At 42.3% G+C, this 23560-nt stretch overlaps 1 protein-coding gene across 1 annotated transcript in view; it reads right to left on the reverse strand.

The window, feature by feature from the left end:
* The window catches only part of extl3 (exostosin-like glycosyltransferase 3), a 29985-nt gene extending 6642 nt beyond the window's left edge, over positions 1-23343 (reverse strand). The window contains exons 1-2 of the mRNA XM_051408087.1: positions 23067-23343; positions 1236-3853 (exon numbers count right to left, since the gene is read on the reverse strand). Coding sequence (XP_051264047.1) covers positions 1236-3371 — 2136 coding nt within the window. The 5' untranslated portion in view covers positions 3372-3853; positions 23067-23343. The remainder of the gene's footprint in view (positions 1-1235; positions 3854-23066) is intronic.
* Between the last annotated feature and the right edge of the window lie 217 nt (positions 23344-23560).

Below are 23560 nucleotides of genomic sequence, written 5' to 3' on the forward strand. Positions count from 1 at the left end.
TTGTCAGTTTTTAAGTTGGTTAGCACTCCCCCTTGTGAGTTCTGGGAAGGTGGTGAAAGTGAGTTTGGAGCCTTGTACGTTGTCACCATCATCTTTCCTAAATGTCAACACGTCTCCCAAATTTAATTTAAAACCTTTATTGGCTAGCATTAAACATATGTTAAAATGTACAGAATATTGTGTCTTCTGACATAGTGTACCCTGCTCTTTCTTAAATGCCACTCTATAATAATCTACAACATTTTTCTTTTTCATTAACTGATAACAATTTCATCTAAAACAACATGTTACTCGCTAAGATAACCATGTATATTATTGTATATAGATTGTAATGTGCATGGAATAATGGAAATATACATTACTTTCCTTTGTTTTTATATCAGCATTATAAATATATATTGGCCATAGAGCACCCTGCTCTATAAATATTGGCATCAGCTATTGAAAAACTCAACAGGTTAATAAACGGTTGACCACCAGTTTTCTTCGTGCTGAATACAGCGACGTTCCGTGGTTGAGAACGACCCTCGTGAGAGCAGTGAGAGAGAGTCAAAACATAAAGTCGTGAGGCGGGAAACCAAAATAATGAGCAGAAAGATGTTAAAACACTCCGTAGAAGTGAGGGAAATTCTCTGTGCAAGAAACCCTTTTTTACATGCTCATTAATTTGATCCTTTGCTATGATATAAATACTGCCTATCGCACACATGGTTTAATGTGCTTTTTATGTTGCCATACGATCACATTCATGTGCCATATTCAAACAGTAAACATCCAAGCTTATTCAATCTTAGCACAAGGTAAGACTCTTCTAGCAGTGACTAAAAGTCCAATTCATTAGTTCCTCTCTCGCAGCTTACCACATGTCCAAAAGGTCTCTGTCACAAACTAATGGCGTGAATATGAAACACATGAATATTTTATTTTTCAGGATTAATTCAAAGCACAAATTTTATTATTCATGGACGTCAGACTTCTTCTCATCCTTTTAGTAAAGCTTCTGGTAATTTGTATGGACTCCTGCAGAGTTTCAAAGAGGCACTGATCCAAAACAGCTCAATATAATGTACTTAAGCAAACTTTGCACCACCTCTGACAGATGAAAAATGTTGCAGGTTACAGGTTCCTCTTTTGCATTTCAAAGAGACAGGATACTTTACTAAAGAAAGCAATACCATTAGGTTGAACACGTGTGCATTTGTTGAATTAGAGGATTCTTCTGAAGGAGCACTCACCACAATCGGCAGACCGATGTCTGGCCATAGTAGGTCATCTGAAGGAGGCTTGGGCGAGTTCCACACCACCACGACTTTGTTGAGGTACGGCAGTCCATTCAACCTCTCCAGAGAGTTCATCAGCACCTCCTCCCTCTCGTATGTCAGCATGACCACGGTGAATTGTTCTCGGGGCACGTTTCCTCCTAGGGCTGCCTGAAACTCCTTCCCCGAGCCTCCAGTACCACCACCAATAGGCCTGAAACCAGTACCTGAGCCAAGGAATTTTGCTTCAGAGGGCAACACAGGGTCCAGAGGAGTGTGAGGAAACAGATGGAAAGGCCCTGGGGCCCGGTTCCAAGCCCTATAGGTGTCTGCAGCTGTGTATGTGAAGTTGCGGAGAAAGCGTGGAGATGCGTAGGGGGGCTCTGTCTCGACAGGACCCAAATCCAGGTCGCCGTTGTCAGCCAGGTTGGCGTCAGTACCTGCCAGTTTCCCTGCTTTGTGAGGAATCTCGTGGGCGGGCTCTTCTTTGATGGGTGCAGCAGGAACCTGGATGCTGGTTCTGATGCTGGCTAGGAGGGTGTTAAGAACATTCTCCGAGGTGGAGAAGTAGGTCTCCCACAGAAAGCGGCCCTGCCGCCTCATAGCTAGCATGTCATTATCTGATAGGCTGCGCAGCAGGAAGTGTAGCTCTGTGACACGAGGCTTGGGGACTATAATGGCGGCTTCACTCCATCGAATGAACTGATGATAAGGTAGTCTGGAGTGGTCCCCCAACACGACTGGGATGGTCCCAACCTCTAGGGCTTCAAAGAGCCTCATCCCACAGCCTGCTGAGGCCACCACCTGTCCATCCCCTGGAGCAATCACCAGGGCAAACGTTGAAGCTTTGAGCACCTCCAGCCTGTCCTCTCGCTCTCCACAAAGAGCCCACTCAGTCGGCAAACTTGGCCGTGGGCTCTTGCAGGTGAACTCTACCAGCACCTGATCCAAGTGGCTGTCCTGCACCGCCTTTAAGGTACCGATGATGCGATCGTCGTAATCAGCTGGTGGGTCTCCTTCCATTTCCTCCTCAAAAGACTGAGGGGGCGCCTCCTGTAAGCTGCTCCTCAGTGACTCCACCCTCTCCCCCTGGAAGGTGAAGAGGTATTTCCTCTTTACAGGAACTTGAGGGGGCACTTCCAGAAAGTTTGGTTCTGAGAGGGCATGAACCAGTGGGGAGACGACCAAGTCAAAGCCCTCGCGGTACTGCTGCTCCAAGAAGGTGGACTGAGCGACTGCTGCCCGCCCTGTGCTCACATTATACAGGAAGTTCTGTGTCATGGACTTTCTAGAGAGATGCACCAGTACATGATTGTGTCCATCAGATCTCCAGTAGGGAAGAGCTTTAAGTTGCTTCTCCAGCTCTGAAGGAGATGGCAGTGGGGAGGAGGACTCCTGTAGCTCGCCTACCAGCACCAAATACAGACAGGCGATGTTGGGGTTGTCAGTTATATAAATGTTGCTCTTAACGGACGCTGCAAAAGCCTGCTTCACCAGGGGGTCAAGATAGTCCGCCCATTGATAGGAGCCTGTGTCATAGACATAAACAGGAAACCCAGACGTAAGAGGGCAGCGGGCATAGTCGAAGCAAGAGCGTAGGCGGCAGGAGCGTGCAGACTTGGGCGGCGGCAGTCCCGGGTCCTCCTTGTCCGGCAGCAGCCTGACCGGCAATGATAGCTTGGGCTGGTTCTGGGCCATTAGTTCTTTATAGGAATGCTCTGTCTGGCTGATAACATTCTTCAGCTGCAGCAGATCCTGCTTGGCGCTGTCAATGCTGCGCTTGCAGGCCTCGATGCGCAGGTTGAGTCGGGCGATCTCGCCGTTGAGCTCCTGCCTCTTGGCCTCCAGTTGCAGCAGCTCCTCGCTGACCGACTCGCGGATTCGGCACAGATCCTGCACGTGTTTGGCCTCGCACAGTTCACCACCAGGCCGCGGCCCAAAGATGCGCTTATCAGGACCCCCAGCTTCATCTATAGTAGTGAGGTAGTAGTGGGCAATGAGTGGGAAGAACACCAGGATGAAGAAGAGCATGAAACTGAGCCAGGTGAGACGCACACGTCGCAACACCCATGGCTGGCCACCGGCACCCACCCCACCACCGTTACGTTGCATTGTTGACTCTCAGTCTGCTCCTTGCCCCACCAAGGAACTGTTGCTATGGGGATCAGCAGCAGCCATGGTACGACCTTGTCAGCAAGGCAGTGGGATGGATACTAAATCATCAAAGCTGGGCTGTAGCTCCGTCCTTCTGAAAAGGTCATCTGAGGCTGTTCCGCTCCTCTTAAGAGTCCTGTGGATATCGGCTCGAGGTTCAGCCTCACCTGTATTCTAATATGTACTCTGATGTCTTATAGCCCACACAAACCAATGCCATTTCTATTGTCCAGCTATGCTTACAAATCTATGTCAGAAAACAATCCAGCCTCTGGAGAGGGGTTCCCCTCGATGTGTGATGCAGAGAGGGCATGGCTGCTCACAGGTCAGTGAGATAGCACAGTGGGCTAGTTGCTTCTATCTGGGATGTGCTCATTTTCTGGCCCCTAGTCAGGAATTCCTCTCGAATGGGGCTTCTGAGATCTTCTCAAAACAGGAACCTGAGAGAGGGAATAACAGAGAAATACAATGAGTGACAATGATTAAATAATGGCCTGCAGCAAGATCAAAGTTTAGTAAGAAAGAAAGAGCTGCATTTAATGGACTGTTTGAGGAGGAGCACACAAAAAAAGGTTTAATATTTAATCTTTTGCGCCTCTCAGAATTTATGGCTGACAAATTATGTTTCAATGAAATTAAAATATCTTTTAATGAAACCAAGCTGCATTTAGTTAACCAAACTCATTAGATATGGCCTACACGCTGGTCACTTTTAGGCTGTGTGTTCTTTGTCACTACAGACACGAGGTGAAAGGCTTGCAGGGCCTGAGGATCCACAGTAACATATTTATAGCCTGGCTTTCCATAATCAGCCACTGTAAACGTTTCTTTATAAAGCAAGGCTCTGCAGCTCATCCTGTTTTTCACTGCATTCTGTGCATGATTGCCTAGTTCAGGAAAAAATCATCAGTGTGCTGCAGGAAACCAGGGGGTATCTGTTTCTTTCAATTTCCTCTCTCGCCAAGTCACACAGAAAGAGCACAAAACAGGGGAGAGCCATCACTAGTAAACTCCCCACAGTAGGTGAGCCAACACCTCCAGCAAATCTCATTAAAGGCCTCCTCCTGCATCCCGACCTCATCACAGACTCAAATTACTAAGCATCCCTGATAACAGTCCATCTCAGAAAGTGATGTGGAATTATCTTCACCCGCTCCGAAGAGAAAAAGGCTCAGGCTTTTAACAAAAGGGAAGCAGCTGCACTTTTTTGATGCTGTCTACTGTACTCTTGCCAGTTTTATTTCAAAGTTTTCAAGACGTTCCCGAGGCCACCGGAGGTGAGCGTTCTGTATATAGTGCCTTTTGTTTTATCTTTAGATCATTGCAAGAATAACCTCAAACTCATCTTCCTCTTCAGCTCACTTTCATCCTATGTTAAGAACTGGTTAGAAAATATAAAGAATGCAAGAAAAATCCAAGACCTCGGGGGGTTGCATTTTTAGCGTACAGATGTTCTGAAAAGATAGCTCTAGGCTAAAACCGACAGCACTTCAAGTAGCTCCACTTAAACGGGCGAAAACGTCCCTGAAAGATTCTTACATCATGAGCGTAATCTAAATTTCAGCACAGATCCGTTTCTTTCCATGAGCAGCAGACAGTGTGCTTTCTGAGCTCAAGTTATATCACACCACAGCACAAGTCCTGAGGATGTGAACTGATAGGCCAAGTGCCAAACAGTCCTTATCAAATATATTACTAAACCCACAACACAGAGTGAGCCTTGATTAAGCAGTGCAGTTCAGAGTGACACAGTCACAGACACCAGAGGCGAACAGGAATGCAGGTGGTGTTTACCTTTTGCCGACATAACAACTCCTCTTGATAAGGATATTATTCCCTGGGCTACTGGTGAATTCAAACCTCTGTGGTTGTAACGCTTTCTTTACTGCAGGGTTAGATCACAACATGAACAGATACCATCTTAAAAACAAACATTGGAAAAAGCCATCTTTCATTCTGTTTGAGTCAAGTAATCACTTCTCCCTGCTGCCTCCATGTGACTGCCGTTTCTGATGTTTGGAGATTACTGCTCCCCCGACTCTACTGAAAAACAGCATCTTGCCATACAGCTGGCGTGTGTGTGTGTGTGTGTGTGCCTGTCAAGGACAGGAATGAGGAAAAGTAGTGACCAATCATATGACAGGCATGTGATTTCATTTTGCTTAAAATGACAGACATTGTACTGCTACTTGTCTCCTTGTAGCTGCATGTCTGAATGCACCTTAAAGGCACAGTTCAATCAGCAAATACATATTTTCCCTCTTCTTCAATATAATGGAACCAGGTGGCATTTGGCTTCTGGTGCTTAAAAGTGCCCAAAAAAAATACATTTGAAAAGCTCAAGAGCAGTGTATCTTTCTGGAAATAAAAACCAAGCTACTCCAGATAATCCACAGACAAACTACACCCGCCAGCAGCATCACTGTGCAATAGGTAAGCAGGAAGCCACCTGGATACTTCTGCATTTACACTACTACAACATTACAAAGCTACTCACCAGTGGCTGATCTGAATTTTCCAAATGCCAGTTTACGTAGAAAATACCAAGCATCTGTATGTATTAGATGCGGAAGTGAATGTACAGCGTATTATTAGCACACAAAAGGTGCAGCTGCAGTTAAATGAGGAAACAGAATGAATCCAGGTTAACGTTAGACAACAGGCTCTGGTCCTACAAAGTGACTCCAGGCCAGTGGCCTTCGGTGTAGTTAGGAAGGGACATGTATAGTAAAAACACCCAGGACATGTGAACTTTTGAACGCTGACCCTCATCCTGCTGCTTAGTGATGCACCTGAGGTGCAGAGTGACCGAGAGGCAACTATCACAACAGTCTGATTAATTGCTGCATGACTGCTAGTGTCGCAGGGGTAATGGCAGACAGATGTTGGCAAACGCTGTTGCTAAGCCTAATCTGGAGCCAAAAACATGCTGTTTTAAAGCTCTGCCTGTGGCTGCTTCTGGGGGAAACACACACACACACACACACACACACACACACACACACACACACACACACACACACACACACACACACACACACACACACACACACACACACACACACACACACACACACACACACACACACACACACACACAGAAACTAAATCTCAATCTCTTCAGTTGTAGCTTTGTAATCTGCAGAATGTGTTCTCTCCGCTACATTCGGCTTAATCTGACTGCCGTCTGCATGGGGAAAAACACAGGAAAGCATTGATCGCTCTGGAATTAGTTTGTGGGGATCAATGATAATGCCATCATTACCTACCGCTGAGCTGCGAGGGAGGGGGTTTGCTGTTAAACACCTAAAGGGCTGCCGTTGTTGCCATTTTCACTTGTCGGCAGCACAGGTGTCAGAGCGAGCTATGAAAAAAATATACGGCTGCAGCAGCCAAGTCACAATTATGGTGATGGTGGTGTTACTTCCACACATATAACTACTTATCTTTATATTACAGTGCAAGTATTCTATTACTCATCCTGAAAATCAAATACAATCCAGACCCTTTTCAGAGGGCAAAATCCTGCAACACTTTAAAATCAAGTGGTCTGTAGTTTCTCAGGGGAAAAGAGAAGCCAGAAGAACAGCCACCTCGCAGATGACCCAGATAGAAAACCTTTTGCTCCACATGGTGAGCACTGAGCAAGCAATGACTTAGTCAGCAAATTACTGGTCGGGCCTATGAATAACGCAGACTGCTTTAGTCTGGTATTCTGTTAATTTGATTTAGGGGTAAAAGAAAAAAACTGACAAGATGCATTTAACACAGGCTTTAACATAAATCAAGATGAAGTTCGTAGTTCATGCCAAGGCAAAGAGTGTGAAAGAATGTAATGTTTGCAGGCACTCAGAGATGCACAATGTTGCGATTAATACCAAGCAGGTCTGGGCAAAACGTGTTCATCAGAAGTGAAAAAGAATAACAGCAGCAGGTGCTGAGCTCGGGGGGAGAGAAGAGAAAGAAGTGGGACGCTGCTTCCAAGTTCTTAGACATTCGAGGGCGAGCTCTTGTATAAATGTTTGAACAGTCTCTCTGCACACTGGCTGTGCTTTCTGAGACAGTCCTGAAATTCCTCTATGAAGGAACAGGAAGCACGGACAGAACTGACATCCAAATAGAACAGGTTTTTACTTGACCACAATCAACTCAACTCAAGGGTCCCCCCACTCATGTGGGGGAGATGGTGAAAGGCAGCGGGAACGGCTTGTGAAGGAGTGAAAGCTAAAGTTTCCGGCATATCCTGCAACAAAGTTGAGAGTGAGGGTGTTTGGCGTTTTCTTCCGCCCGCCTATGAGGCTTCTGACTGAGCTTTTGACAGACAGTGAGACGAATTGAGGGATTTGAGGGCCGACAGAAAGATCACACAGCTTGTATATTTAATAAGGCCCCAGGCAGCAAGGCTCCAAGAGGTAGCTACTGCAACGGCTGAAATATTAAGAAGATGGATGTTTGATTTTTCTTTTAATGTCTCAAGAAAAGAAAAAAAAAAAACTTCTAATGACAAGACTGACAGAGATTTTCCACACCCCTTCAAAAGCTCTCTTCCACTGCTTTATCTATGACTCACGGCGAAATCAATCTGAAAATAAATAATAAACAAAGACAAACTATAATAAAGCAATCTGTAATGTGTCAGACACTCTCCTTCATAAACAATTAGTGTGGTTGGGCTTCTGTTTCCTGAGGCTGTACTTAGCCACAGCAGCACTTTATAGCTAAATGCTCACGTCCTCATGCTAACACGCTCACAATGACAATGCAAACATGTTGATGTTTAACAGGTCGAATGTTTAGTGATGGACGGATAATCGCCTCGTCCGTGTGACTGCTGTGGTACGATGTTAGCGTTTCCTCCTGTGAGTTTTGGGAAGGTGGTGAAACTGTTTAATTTGAAGCCCTGACCTGTACTTTAATTCTCTGGCATCCTGCTACAAACGTTTGCTTAAACCGTCTTAGTTTGGTGTGTTAGGATGGTAACATTTGCCAAATAGTGCTTAACACTTAACTACAGCTGAAGGAAATGTCAGTCTTACAGGTATTTAGACATAAATGTCAGTTATTACAACTCATCCTGAGGGGAACTTAAGTGTATCTACCAAATTTCAAGGCAATCCTTCCAAAAGCTGTTCAGACATTTGAATAACTAACAACACTGCGGATTCACCCTTTAAAAAATGTTCAGAGGTATCATATCTTTTAAAGGGAGAATCTACAGTGTGGCAAATCTTAGGGAAGCAGAAATCATCATTATATTTCAATGAAAAACAAACACTTTGTGGTGGTGGTAGAAGAAAAGTCAGGGATCACAAAAACCAGTAAGATTCATCCTCTGAGGACCACGAATGTCTCTATATAATTTCATGGCAATTATTTATCCTATTAATAGTCAAAATAGACGGCAGAGAAACCACGCTGCTAGCAGGGCTAACACATGTGATTCATGTTACCTGAAAAAAGCCCAAAAGCTGAGCGCTGAGGGAGTGGCTTATGAGTCCAAGGTGTCTGTGATGGGAAATAGCGTGTGTCCATGTTTGCCACAACTTACAAGCCACAACAGTCTGAAAGTCCAAGGGGAAAGGAAGGACTCCTTCTGCGGCGTTAAAATGTTACATACAATAATACTTATAGTATTTATGTAGAGGCAGCCACTTCCACTGCAGCAGTAGGAAGGTTATATGTGCTGTAGGGATGGGACCACTTATCGTAAATACAGTAAAATCAATAAGAATAATAACTTACAGCTTTTTCTTTCTCCATAAATAAATGTTCTGCACATGTATTACATTACAGTAGGTGCTGAATAAAAAAATAAAAAAACTTTCTTATGGATTTTCTAAGCCAGTCAGGGGTGTGAATCAGTACTCGTACAGTCATATACTCCACTGAAACAACTGATTAGCCAACTGAAAGAAAATGTTCTGCAATTTCAGAAGTTGATCAATTGTATTTTTTTTTTTTTTCAGCAAAATGTCAACATCCTTCTGCTTCTCCAATGTGTGGATTTGCTGCTGGTTCTTTGGGTTTTAGACAGATTTCACTTTGTGCTATAGGCATTTCCTTAAATATATTCAGTCATTTCATCATTAAGTCAGAAAAATAAAAAACCTACTAGATTGACTGATAATTAAAATGTTTGTAGTGGCAGCCTTAAGCTATCCTTTTAAGAAAAAAAGAGATACCAGTGAGAACTGAAGCATGTGAGAGTTGTAAATACAAATATACACAATTCTAGCTTACTGAAGCAGTAGGCCTCTGGAGGTGATGCTGCTGCACTTCAGAAAACCATCTTCCCTGCTGGGACTCCAGGTTATCCTGATGCATTTCTGCCTTTAAGGGGCTCTGGCTCATTGTGCTTGCAGACAACCCTTCCCATAATTAATTGTGATTTCATGGAGAGGATCGAGGTAGGGCATTCCCTGTGGAGGTGATGGAAATAAAAAAAGATGGAGGCAGCTGCAGGGGGAAAGCACAGTCATAGGGCTGTGTGAGGGGAGCAGCTGTTGCAGCCATGGATCACAGCTCATCTGCAGACGGCTGACTGAGCCATCTCAAGGACCCTTTTCACTGGCAAATTACAGAGGTGACTGTATGGCTGTGGAGTGGTACTCCAAAAAAGGTAATGAAAAGTCAGAAAATGTAAGACTTTTTTTTAGATCTAAGAAGTCAAATTTCCATCTTCTCGAGTACTTCATTAAGCAAAACAACTGATGTGATCTGATTTAGTGCTGAAACAATTAGTTGATGAACTGAATGTAAATTAATCAACAACAATTTTCCAGAAAGTGTATATGTAAATATTGAGTGCAGGTGCAATGAGGGAGCCGGATGTGGCTGGGAAACATCTCACATGTGATTAAAGCTTGTAGTTAATTCACTTATCAATGATAATAAAGGCTATTTAACTTGTACCTTAATGAAGCAGTATACCTGGGCTAAGACTTTTTATTCCCCCTTTTTTTTCAAATGCAAGGATTTAGCTTTTTCCTCTTTTGCTTTTACATCACCGTACATTAAATATCATTGGGTTATTAAGGTGGACAAAACAACAAATTTCAAGATGTTATCTGTGTTTTTTTTGTACATTTTGATTGGCATTTTCATTTTCACTTACTGCATTTCATTTCAACTCTACTGGTTTCACAACCCCGAATGGATAGAGGCTTATTCTGCTTTAGGAAAACCTGAATATGATGGCTGGAGATTGAAACTGGGACACAGTGACATGTAAACACCCTATCTAGGTTTCTAATCACTGCCTGCACTGCGCGCTGATGTGTCATCAATGCGATTATGTATTAATTAGTCAGTAAAAAAAATAAAAAATGGTGTAATTAACAACACGCTTAAAATAAAGTGAAAACAGTCATACAGAAAATAAACCACATGCTTGTTTTTGTTTTTCTTTACTGGTGATCAGATGGAGAAGCCAAATCCAGCAGAAGATTAAATCAAACAGAGTCCAGGGAGACAGAAAACAAACTGGGTTCATGCTCAACTGCTGATGCAAGTCAGTCGGTGCAGAAATGACAAAGAGAGGCTGGATGTGGACGAGTCAAAGACAAGCTTGCAATGATGTTGACAACTGAAGATCTAACTGAATCTTATACACAAAGATATTAACAACTAGTTTTCCCCATTTGTCCCCATGTGAACCTAGCATCAGCTGCTAAAATCTGGCTACTAGTGTTCATTTAAACCTACTCACTGTTGTGGGCAACATGGATAAAATGCTCTATCACAGTACAAACCAGAAAAAAACAGATTAATGGTCCGTTTGTCGACTCCAATTAAGAAAAAAGCACATCATTCTGCCACACAGGCCTAATTAAATATGTTTTGTTAATTACAGTTTTAATAACAGTATCAAACTTTAAGTACCACACCCTGCATCAGCACTGAAAACTTTGAAGAGACGCTGGTGGGTGCTGCATTCTGCTGTTTCTTTTATTATCTAATCACACTGAAGAGATGACAATGAGGCCGTTATGATCATCAGGAGTATGACTGTGGTGATGATACAGCGCAGGAGCAATTAAGATCGACCTCCATGTGGACCACCTCCTACTCGGTGCACGATATATGAGCGTGTTGACCTTTATCCCTCGGTGTTTGCATTAAAACGGGAGTGAGACAAAGACAAACGGAGGCAGAGAGAAAACTCACCCTTCACTGGCCCTGTTATTTGGAGACAAACATCACACACACACGACCTGTCTGCTGATGCGTATTCATAACTTTGCGGAGCACCATTTTGCACAGGCAGAGACGGAGAGCGATGTAGATAACAGAAAGAGGCAGAGAGAGATAACCAGAGAAAGAGAGGGAGAGAAGGAATGAGTTCATAATGACAGATGGGCCTGGGCGCCTTCCAACCTCCAAAGCTCCCGCAATATGACAAAGATTACACAGGAGATTCAAATACGGGGGAAAAAAAAAAAAAAAAAGGTGCCCATGTCCTTACGGGATTGCACATGTTCGTCTCCAAGGTAACACGAACGTAGAGTGTATGCAAAGACAGATCACACACAGTATCCCAATTTATTTTTTGGAAACTTGAGCCCCGCCGACCAATCTGTGCACATCTTCCCGTGATGAGGCACTGTTTGTAAGGGCTGGGAGAGTGATAAACAAAATGCATCACACTGGCTTTGCAGCAAGCGCTAATCTGTCACTGAAGCCTCTGCTGTAAAACTGTTGTGGCACGAGCCGCCCCGCAGGGGTGAGGCAAGGAGAGACTCTCACTGTGTTGGTGAGAATTGAAAATGTGACAGCCAATTAGAGTCAGAGCAGACGTACAGACTCACAGGACTCCCCCATTTTTCAGCACTCAACAGCTCTCGCATTTTTCTAATGAGCTCCAATTTCTAAAAAACCTCAAAAGGGATACGCTGACATTTTTAATTTTTTACCTGCCTTTTCCTTTGCCAGAAACTCACACAGTAGGCACAAATTTAATTATGTATCCTTCGGTTTCCCAAAAATGGTTAGTTAGCATTGTTACTTTGCTCCTCCCTACAAAAGACAGAGTTAACAATTTGCAGCTGGTGTTCGCTCTTTCCTTTAATCATTGTTCTACTGGTGTCACATTTTCAAGTCCAATATGCATGTTCTTGGACTAAACCTTTTTTAACCCAACTGCAGTCAAAATGTGTCTATTTTAAGATAAAAAAAACCCCAAAAAGGTACAATTAAGTCTTTGCCCCAGAATTACAGTTTGCCAGTGCACAGAGGGCAGGGAAGAGAAGTGAATGTGTTATAGTCAGAGACTCAATCTGCATTGTTCAAATATATGAGATGAGTCCAGTGGGTGGACTCCAGGCAAGATGCTCAACTGATTGTTTCTGATGTGATGTGAAAATCAGCATTTGAGCATTTTATTGGCTTTTGCACTGGCTTTCCCTCTCCCTGTGCTGCCTGGTCATACATTAACATTTGAAATTTTGTTTTTCTTATGAGCTGGGTTGCTGATGAGGTTAGCTGCAACATCTCGGAGTTCACATACTGCATGCCAGAAGGTTAAAAGTGTCTGTGTGGAGAGCAGCTTTCTACATTTTCTATAATGTCTTCCACCTCTAAAAAGAGAACTGCTGTAGCAATAAAGCTCGGCCTGAGTGTGGAGAGTAAATTCATGTCGGTAGCCACTATTGACTCAATCATTTTCACTTCATCCAACAGTGCAGAAAATGTCTGGAGAGAGGGGAAAGAGAAAGGAGAAATCTGCAGATATGAAAGATGAACTCTAATTTCTAATGTGTGGTTGCAAACAGTGAGCTTGTGTAATATTTGTGCACATGTTGTTTATGTGTGTGCAGTCTGATCCCATAAATAAATTAGCTGACTGAGCTTCCTTGATTAGTCTACTAAGTTGGTGCCGATGAGCTTCCTGAATTAATCAGTGACGTTGGTGCTGATGCTGTTGACTGATCGGAGGAAGAAACAACAGGAACGTGCACAGACGATATCGCAGTTTTAAAGAAAAGAGCGTTTAACTTTAAGTAAGGAGGATTTTTCTTTTAACAGTACAGTAAAAAAGTAACGGGGCCATTTTATGAACACACGGTGCAAGGTCAAATGTTTCCGTTTGTTCCTCCAAGGTAGAACTGTCGCCTGCCTGAATGAGACATGTCTGGTCTCGTTTCCTGTGAAATAATACTTGGGTTAACAGCTAATTTGCAAAGGGTGACGCTTAATTTACAGGGTTTTCAGAGTGAATTAAAAAGTGTTTATGTAAAATCCACATCATCACTTCTGAGCAGCACTGAATGACCAAAATCTACTGTATTAACTATTTACTGAACATGTGTTTTTGGCCAACCAAAGTTCAAACAAGCTTCTCATCCACGTTCTGTCATAAGGCTTGTTCGCGTCCCTTGTGACGCACCAACTACACTGTCAAGCCTCGTCTTCAGAGAGAATTTCTGTGCCTGCAAACTGGTATTTGACCCATTCATTACCAAAAATCTAATTACAGGCTGCCACATGCTACTCATTTAACCATTTGCGTCTACATAATTACTTTGGGGGAAAAGATGAAAAGGGACAGAAGAGTCTGAGGCTACAAACAGGCCCGTCATACACTGTTCACCCTGGCAGAAACCAGTAAAGTGTCACCTAAAGGAAGAAACAAAAACCAGCTCCAGGGTGAACATGGCTGTATTTGTCTGTGGCTCACATCTAGGTAATGTGTTTTTGCACTATATTTAAAACAATCTCTCTTTATCTACTAGTGCTACTTTGTGTCACAGCTTCGCTGAAATCCCTTGCAATAAAAAAAAACAGTACTTTTATTTTTACTGTCATCGCATCTGACACAAAAACATTCTCTTTTTCTTCTTTTTTCGGGTTGCTTTTGTGTTTCAGTGTGTAAACATTATCCAATTATATCCCTATTTCCCCTGATGGATCAATAATCTTTCCCTCCCTTAGCAGGATATCTTAGTATACGCATTATGGAATCCAGCTTCAAAGTTATACTCTGATTTAAGCCGAAATAAGACAGTTTGTCTGAATTCTAACCAGGTGCGTATCAAATAGTTCTTGCTACAGCTGTGGAGAGCAAATTCCTCACAATTTTGGAAGGCAGGGCCAACCTTGATGAGTCGCCTGGGCTACAATCACGCTTTATCTGGAGCAAAGTGAATCCAGCCATCACAACTACAAGAACTTCAACAGCTCCGTGTTACAACAGTTTGTCCGAGACGGGAAGAAGAACGAGGGCAGAAAGAAAAGAAAGAGTCTTTTTGTATTCCAGAGTGGAAACTGCTTCAGTGATTGAATGCATGTCAAGTTCGCTGCAACAGAGGCTCTCGTGTGTCAAAAGAAACCTCTTTCTTTCTCCCACTGTGGCAACATCTAAGGTAAAGTTGAATAATGTAAAAGCTCAGTGTCCACCAGATCCTGTCTTTCTATATGCAAGTAGGGTACACATTAAGAAGAGTGCATGGAGGATGGGACAACACAGATGAAACAACTGAACCGCCTGAACCTCGTGATTCTGAATTGATTATTTCCTGAAGCCAACCCGATGAGCATTAGGGCTGTGAACTGGCAATAATATTGTTGGTTGGAGATTAAGAGGAAGGTATTACTGTTTGTCATTACCATTTACTGCAGAGGTGAAAGTAAGTTAGTATGGCCTGGTGCTGTGTACAACGCCACTACTGCAGCCTCACCCTGGACCTCTAGTTTGGGGGAGCATTTGAACTGGCCCACATTTTTATCAGTGCAGACTAGAGGTATTGATGGATAACATCCTCTTATTAGGATGTAATTTTATATTACAATATCAGTGCAGTAAATTATCTGGAGAATCAATTGAGATAGATGTTGTCGGGTAATGTAACCAGTTATGCATGTCTGAAAAGTCAAGGCACTTCACACCATCGATGCAAAAATCTATATCATATAATCTGCTGTGGCCTAACACAAGCAGAGATCTTTAAAGGGATAGCTACTGTGGTATAATATGATATACTGATATGGAAAAACCTCAGGTTTATATAATCAGAGATGAATCAAAACGGTTTGAAGAAGAAGAGTGAAAAACACCTTCATGTTCCCATACTGATAACTAGTTTTTTTTTTTTATTGTTTTGCGTTTTGCAGCCTTTGCAATTTCAGACACAAGTACGTTTTGCTCAAATTGTTCTCCAATTTGTTGAAAAATATTAAATGTGTTTTTGAGAAAAAATATAATTTTTTCTCCAAAACACTCAGTGGGGTCTCTATTAAACAAATAAACCAGTTAATGAAGTGAATGATGTGTTGCTTCACAGGGAGGAAGACAGAGAGAGCAATGAGAGGAAAAGAACCAGCTAGAACTTGACTGACAAAAGATTAAAAAAAGTACAGGAAGTGGGATAAAGCAGAGCAGAGAAGCTTTTATATCACGTACCTCCAACTATGAATACATTGGGCCACTGGGGACGGATATAACTAACTTTATCCCGGGGATCTCCATGTGGGGGTTAACAACTGCATACGAGAAAGACATTGAAGCCTTTGATGACAACAGCTGTTGTCACACGCCATCTACCCTCACAGTCTTGAATTTCTCATGAATAAAATGATGCCATATTAGTAGAAACATTTATAAGTCTTCACCCACAGCAGACACTTGTCAAACACAGGTGTAAAAGAATAACATAGGTCTTGATATTGTGCATAATGGCTCATTTACAAGGTTTACTGGAGTGCCAGTGCTGCTGCCAGTAAATGGAGCAGAGCCATCATTAATGTGATTGGTTACTTACACCTGTGAGTTTCCTGCTATAATTAGTCAAACAGAAACCTCCAGTATGTTCTCAAGTACACCTGCTGGTTTGTAGGCCGCAACTCCCTCACGTAGTTTCAACATTTTCTCAGTGTGTCTACAGATATCATAGGAATGAGGATCCCAGAAAAATAAGTTACAGAGCCTTTCTCCTCCGTCTGCCCTCAAAAAAAAAAAAAAAAGTTGTGAACAGCTGTGCACTCTGAACAGTCTGCAAATGGAAGTATGACTCCAAATATTTGCTTTGACCACTGAATCCAATCGTGAGGTCTCTGCCAATTCCCTCTCCCAGCATCAACAACCACCCTGTGCCAGCCCCACAATATCAGCAATTTGGCTAAATCCATAAAACAGGACCTAGTTTGTAAGCCATGATAATCACATTGAAAAATAGCCTATGTCTGGCTGACACTCAAAAGTGATTTAAATCCACAGAGTTCTGTCCTCCTTCCCAAAATAAGACCAATTTAAAACATATATCTCTTTGATGCAGTTAGCATAAATATCTTAACAGTTACTGGGATTTCCTTTGTAGATATGAAGCTGGAAATGATCTGGCACAATATAAAACACACAGTTGGGATCTTCAGATTAAAGTTTAGTCACATGTCAGCAGAAAAGCTTAGCATGGACATTATGAGCTAGGGATAGGAGAACTTATATCAATGTTGGTTGCAGCTGTTTTGATACATTTCACTGAATAGTATTATTTCTATTATCTAAGGCTGCAAATAGCAATTACTGTCATTATATCATGAATGTCCCGATTACTTTTTCCAATTAATAGTTAGAAAATAGGTAGAAAAATGTCCATCACATGTTCCCGTAGTGCACATGACTTCTTCAAATGTCTTCTTTTGTCCGACAAACAGCCCAAAACACAAATATATTCATTTTAGAAAGATATAAAACCAGAGAAAAACAGCTAATCCTCACACTGGATGAGCTGCAACCACATAATGTTTAGCATTTTTACTTGATAAATGGCTAAAGTATTGAAACAATTATCAATGATAACAAAATTTGTTGGTGATTAATCTTCTGTCCATGGACCTAATTGTTTCAGCTCCATTATCATTAGTTTTACAATAAAATCGTATTTCTAAAATCCCTCCTCCTTCAACCTGGCTGTCCCCTGCATATATTTAACAGAGAAAACAGTCAGTGAGTAACACAACAAAATTAACACACAAGCCCTGAAATCCTGCCCTCCTAACAAATAAATCCTCTTGTTATCTTGCCACAGCAGTGGCAGCAGCCCCGCTTGCTGTGTCCTCCTGAGAGCTCTTCCTCTCCCCCCTTCTTGTGCAGGCTGGCGTAGACCATAACAGATTGACTCAGCCCGACAACAGCTGCCAGAACCCCACAAGCCTCGTCCTCCAGACACTGATGGATTGTGGGAGGGGAGCCAGAATGATTAGCCCCTGACCTGGGAGAATTATTGCAGTGTACCACCCCAAAAGAGATTGCACCTGAGTGTCAACGTAGGGCATTCACACTACTTTAAGTCATGTTGTTAATGCCCATTCAGCCTTACAAATGTACTGGGCTTGAACTCGGCATGTCAGTAACAACAAGTGGCAGGATTGTGTGTGTGTGTGTGTGTGGGCGCTGATCCAACTTGTCACTGTCTATCATTAAAAAAAATTAAATCAGGGAGATAAAAAACAGTGACTGTGTGATTTGTATAAAAGAAAGGACTGACAATCAAATATTCCCTTTTTCCTAACGACCAAATGTTTATTTTTACCCGCTTTGGCCACATGTGGCACTTAACTTGAGGTTGACAGTGATGTACACCAACTATAACTGAAGGTCCACTGCAGTTAAACAGACGGTGCCTCTATTTGAGGAAAGCATTGCTGCTTGGACAATAAATTAGCTGAGAAATCATACTGCTTGACTAGCAGGCATGGCACAGAGAGCTGCTGTTTACTTACTCTGCCAAAAATAAAACTAGTTCTGCCATCTCTCCCTCTCCTCTCCCAGCATTTTTCTCCTCTCGCAGCTACAAGCTGCTTCATCTGTTCTTGTCAGGACTTTTATTCATGCCATTCATTTCTCTCTTGCCTAGCGCAATAAAAGAAAATCCTGCTGTTATTCAACAAACATACAGAACAAGCTGTCCTAGGTTAATGTAGCCTAACTCTTGCTGCCTCTTTAAGCAGATGTTCATTAGAGTAGAAGGGGCGCACTCGTCCACACCGGGAACACTCAGCTATTCAAGTAGAGCTAAACCTCTGCACTTTCTCAAGACGAGAGCAGGACAGTTTGACAGAACGTAAGTCAAGAGGCAGCGGCTCCAGTCGGTGATTCATTCAGACCCTCATTACAAGGACGTTGCAATTAAGGTCTAGGCCCTAGTGTTTAACACCACAGCCACACTCTCACGCTGGCTTTTTTAAATTTATTTTTTATTTTAAGTCAGACTAAAATCACAATTCAGAGCTGCAATAATGAAGTTAACTCCATCCCTGATTTTGTGGCGTGCTGCACCATCAAACCACATCACTACCACACCACATGCCAGCCAAAAGGCTCAAAATAAAGGCCTCTGAACTGTCTATAATTCTTAGTCGCAAGGACCTCCATGACATGGGACGTTTTGGGTGGAAGCAGATGTTCTTTAAAGCGTAGATTGGAGAACTAATGTGCCCCGATTATCCCTGACCAGGTAGTCTAAGTATTAACTGTTACAACCTCTAGTAATACATATATTTGCTTTTGAACCACAAAAATATGTAAGCGCTATATTAGTTATTTCAAGTAACAATCAGAAGGGGTGATCATGTTGAAGGGTCCTTGTCCCCTAAATTGTTTCCATTGTGGTACCAATTAGTTTCCATTTCTGATAAGCAGTTGACACATTGCATGTCAGCCTCTGCCATCAGTTTCTGAATGGGTGAATGAGATGTAACGTAAAGGCGCAATATAAGTGCAGTCCATTTACTATATTAACTGGGTGTACTGGCGCCTTGTGTCAGTTGCCTTTGACAACAGATGGAAGAGGACTTTTAATCATACTTAGCTCATGTTCCATCCTATTTCCCAGGAGACATATTGACATGTCATCATGGAAAAAGATGTCACCGTGTATGCTGGTTCACTGACATGTGTTACTGGGACAATTCAATGGAGCAGAGAATAAATAATGTTATCAGTTATCATCTATCTGGACTATGAAAAGTCAAAATGACTTCTGTGAAAAAGGTGTATTACAGTAAGACTGCAGTCTTCATGAGTGTTAGTTACCTTTTGTGGCATTTTGTCAGATTATGCCTTATGTCTCATTAACGTCCTAAACTTAGAACAGGAGTAACCGATAGGACTGTCCCTGACTCAATACTTTCCTAGTCGACTAGTAATTATTAGTTCAAGTCATTAGTCGACCATTTGTCAAACGTTTATGATTTAAATATCTATTTTCTATCTATTTTAACAGTTGTCTATTTAATGATAATGCAAAAAGCTGTAATGAATCTGAATCTATCAGTTTGTTCATTTATTTCGACACAGAATAACATCACACACGTCTCGTTGTTCAAAACATGTAATAACTCACTTCACAAAAACAAATACTTGCGGACTTATTGACACAATGGACGACGTGTAAAGTTTCCTTACAAATCAACTCCTCTCCCTATCCTGTTTTAAGCCTCTCCTGTCCCTGCTTGGACCTGCTGCTGCTGCATCTACTCCTGGTCAGAAATCACCTGGCCTTTGATGGTGTCGGAGGCTGCATCCGGTCCAGGTCGTGGTCACTGACCACCCCCCCGCTCTGCTGCCTGCTCGCCCCACTCCCCTGCAACCCAAAGCTCCTGTGCTAGTGTTGTAAGCAAACCTCCCCCGGTATTTTGAGCTCGCAGTCCGGGTACAGTCAGCTAATAGGACCGCTAACTATCTAGTGGCAGCAGCTCGTACAGTTAGTGCGTGCAGCAGCTATGTGTTACAAGAGAAAAGGTCTGTGTCTCTGATACTTTTGTCCCGGTGACAAGGCACAGCTCCCTGATAGCAAACTACACCTAGCTGTTAGAGAGCAGCGTGATCTTCTATTTGGAGTGGTGTTTCTGGCCACCTGATGAATGTAAGTTAACTCTACTAAACAATATAACCTCTACTAACTCAAAGGGAAATATCTGGCTCTTTAGTTGCTAAAATGTCCCACTAGGTTCACCAGCTATTCACTAACTGTGTCTGCCTGCTGTTTGGTGCTGAGCAGCTTGTGTGCAGTGTCGTTTTTAGAGCTTTTTTGCTGAAAAACAGCTGCCTGCCGTGTCCAAAAAAACGCCCTTATGAAAGCAGACAGAGTGTATCAAAGCATTAAAGTTGAGGCCGAACAGATAAACAACGCGCTGTAACTCATTAAAAAGCACTGTAACGCTGAGGGAGCAGCACATGCTCAACATGTTCAATAAGCGACCCCTTTCATTTTCAAATTATTTTCAGATTGTCATTTGATACACTTATTTAGAAAATATCAATCATAGCTGCTTTAAACAATGTGGTAAAATTAATTTGGAATCATCAGCACCAAAATTTGAGGCTTAATCTGCAAAAAATAACTTTCAAAATGCTGCAAATGCTGTCTAGCCTCTTAGTGGTATTTCTTTTTTTCCACATTTCCAATTAACAGCATCAGGCCATATCAGTCCACATTAATCAACCACTTCTAATTATCCCACCAGAATGGCCTCTTACACATATAATAATAAAAATTAAGAAAATTGTGGCATCAGGCAGGTGTCCAAGTGTTTAATGAGGGCAGCACATCTACAAGCATCCTGCCACATACTGAAATAATGATTTTGCCATTATTCTGCATTGTGGCAGTTGGTCATTACTATGCGACCGCAAGAGGGAAAAAACAAATCATTCAAAAGACAGCGTGGCAGTCACACTCCTATGAGGAAAGAAACGATATCCTTGTCCACAGTGGGATATACAGTGGCCCTGTACAGTCCATATTAATGCATGATGTAGTGGATTTTTATATTAACTAGATGGTCAAAGATAAAAATCCATAAACATCTTAATGTTGGACAGATCTATATTGACATTTGTTCGATCACATAAAAAAAAAGCATGCTTCTTTTGTTTAGTTGACTGTTTACAAACACTGAAAGAACACATTGCTGTTGTTTATATCTCAGCGCCGAAAATAAATGTCAGAGAGAGAAGAATGCCAATCTGTAACCAACACTAGCATCTGCAGCGATACACTGACAGATTGTAGCACTAACTGGGAGAGAAGCAACTGACCTACAAAAACTACAGCCTACACCTCTATCTGGGGTTGGCCCTCAAACATCTCACACTGATGCTCATTAATCTAATAATACATGACAAATGTAACTGAGAATATGTCTAAAAAAAGGTGATGAATATTGGTTTGGAAGTGAGGAAAGAACATACAATCCAGACAGCGATGTGAAATCTGAACTGTATAACTTTTGCAGCCTCTATATACACACACACACACATCAGGTGAATATTGTGTTGTTTCACACAACCAATTCCCTGCTATCCCTCTCTAGTTTTCTCCACATCAACAGATTCGGGATACTGCATATGTTCGTGCTCAGCAACTTTGTTTTCCCACCACGTTTCAGACTTCGAGAGGCCTAATTAATAACATATCATGAAAACAATGACTTCTATACTCAACTAATCATCTATGATGTATTAAGTGATTTGACAAATGCATCCCCCTGTCAAATAAAAATGCACAAAGGCGTGCTCTGATGATGCATGCAATCCCTTAAAGCCTCAAATGAACTGACCACACAGCTTTGGGCCAACAACTCTGGTAAGGCCGCTATTAAATGCTCAACTTTGGGCTTAGAAATCTGAGTGAAAATGGATTTACTGACTACTGAAACATTTATAACATTATATATATAGTATTATAGTATTTATAAAAACAATGCCCCCGGCAGTAAACTTGGTATTCCCACAAACATGCTATGCCTTGCCTTAAATAATAGCTACATTAGTCAAAACAACATAAAGGGAGCAACTTGTTCTTCGTACATTTTAAACTATATTATAGGGAATCAATACTGTAACATTATAGCAGCAATACCCTATGATCTCCTCTGTGGCAAGCAGGTCACTCAATCTTCATAACAAATAAATGATTACTGCTCTATGGCAAAGGTGAAACATGACTGACAGAGCAAGATATCGAACTTGTTATCCAGTTAGAGAAAAACCCTAACTCTTATCCAAACAGAACTTCTATTTACATATCTTTAGTTTTATAAATATATAGTCAATAATAATAGCAGTGTAAGAGTTAGCGTGCATTAATATACACCATGATGCCAAGTAGGTTTGCAGAAACTATCGGCGGTGTATTGAACCGTATTGACTTGATTAGCAGCTCATTATGGTTCTCACAATCAACATAAACGATCACGCCAGCGTGTATGCTCGCCAGTGAGTGTTGACAATAAATTGGCAGTTTTTTTGAATGGAGTTTGGCGTGACATTTTACTTACTCACATTTCTTTAAAGCCAGCAACACGAGCAAAGCACCGAGTACACCGGCTTGGTTGACGTGTGCCTCAGCCGAGATCAAAGCAAAACAGACTCACGACTTGCAGCGACTACAGAGAAACGACCTAACTGCCTGAAAGTCCTCTTCATGGAAACTACCAACATTAGATTAAAATCCAGCATTCTTGAGACCAAGAGGAGTTAAAGGCTATTGCATTAGGGTGAGGGGTTGGAGGGGGCATTGCAGGGGAAAGACACAAGGGGCCATATGTCTCATCTGGCCAATTAGCTAGCCTGTTAGCCAGCAACGGTCACAACAAAAAAACCCATTTGCTCTCCACCACACTGGCAGACCGACGTTAGCTTCAGTGGCTACTCACCCCGGCAGAAGAGTGCGAGATGTCCCGAAAAACTGAGCCGGAGCCGCCCGGCAGCTTTGTCAAAGGCGTGGGGAAAATGTCGCCTTGTGTTTTTTGAATGTTGTACGACTACGGTCTCCGGACGAGCCTGCGGGCGCTGCTGCTGCGTTTTTTTTTTTTTTTTCCTCCAGCTCACACCGCTCACAGCACCATTAAAAGCTGCATTGTTGGAGCGACGGCTGGACAAACAGCACCGACAGCGCGCCGCAGAGCATTGTGGGAAACGGTGTTGATTAGAATGTGTGAGTCAAGCGGGTGGAAATATCGGAGGACGACGCGCCACCTAGTGGTCGGTGCGGGTGCTGCGTGGTGATACATAACGTGGCCTTTTATGTGATAGTATGTGTTTTTAGTATAAAATATATGTTATAATGTATTTGATTAAATAATGTCGCTTCAATATTGTTTTTTTTTTTGGATCAGGCACTCCAAAAATCATATTTAAGCAAGAATTG

This window comes from Dicentrarchus labrax, unplaced genomic scaffold (assembly GCF_905237075.1).
Source record: "Dicentrarchus labrax unplaced genomic scaffold, dlabrax2021, whole genome shotgun sequence".
Lineage (NCBI taxonomy): Eukaryota > Metazoa > Chordata > Actinopteri > Moronidae > Dicentrarchus > Dicentrarchus labrax.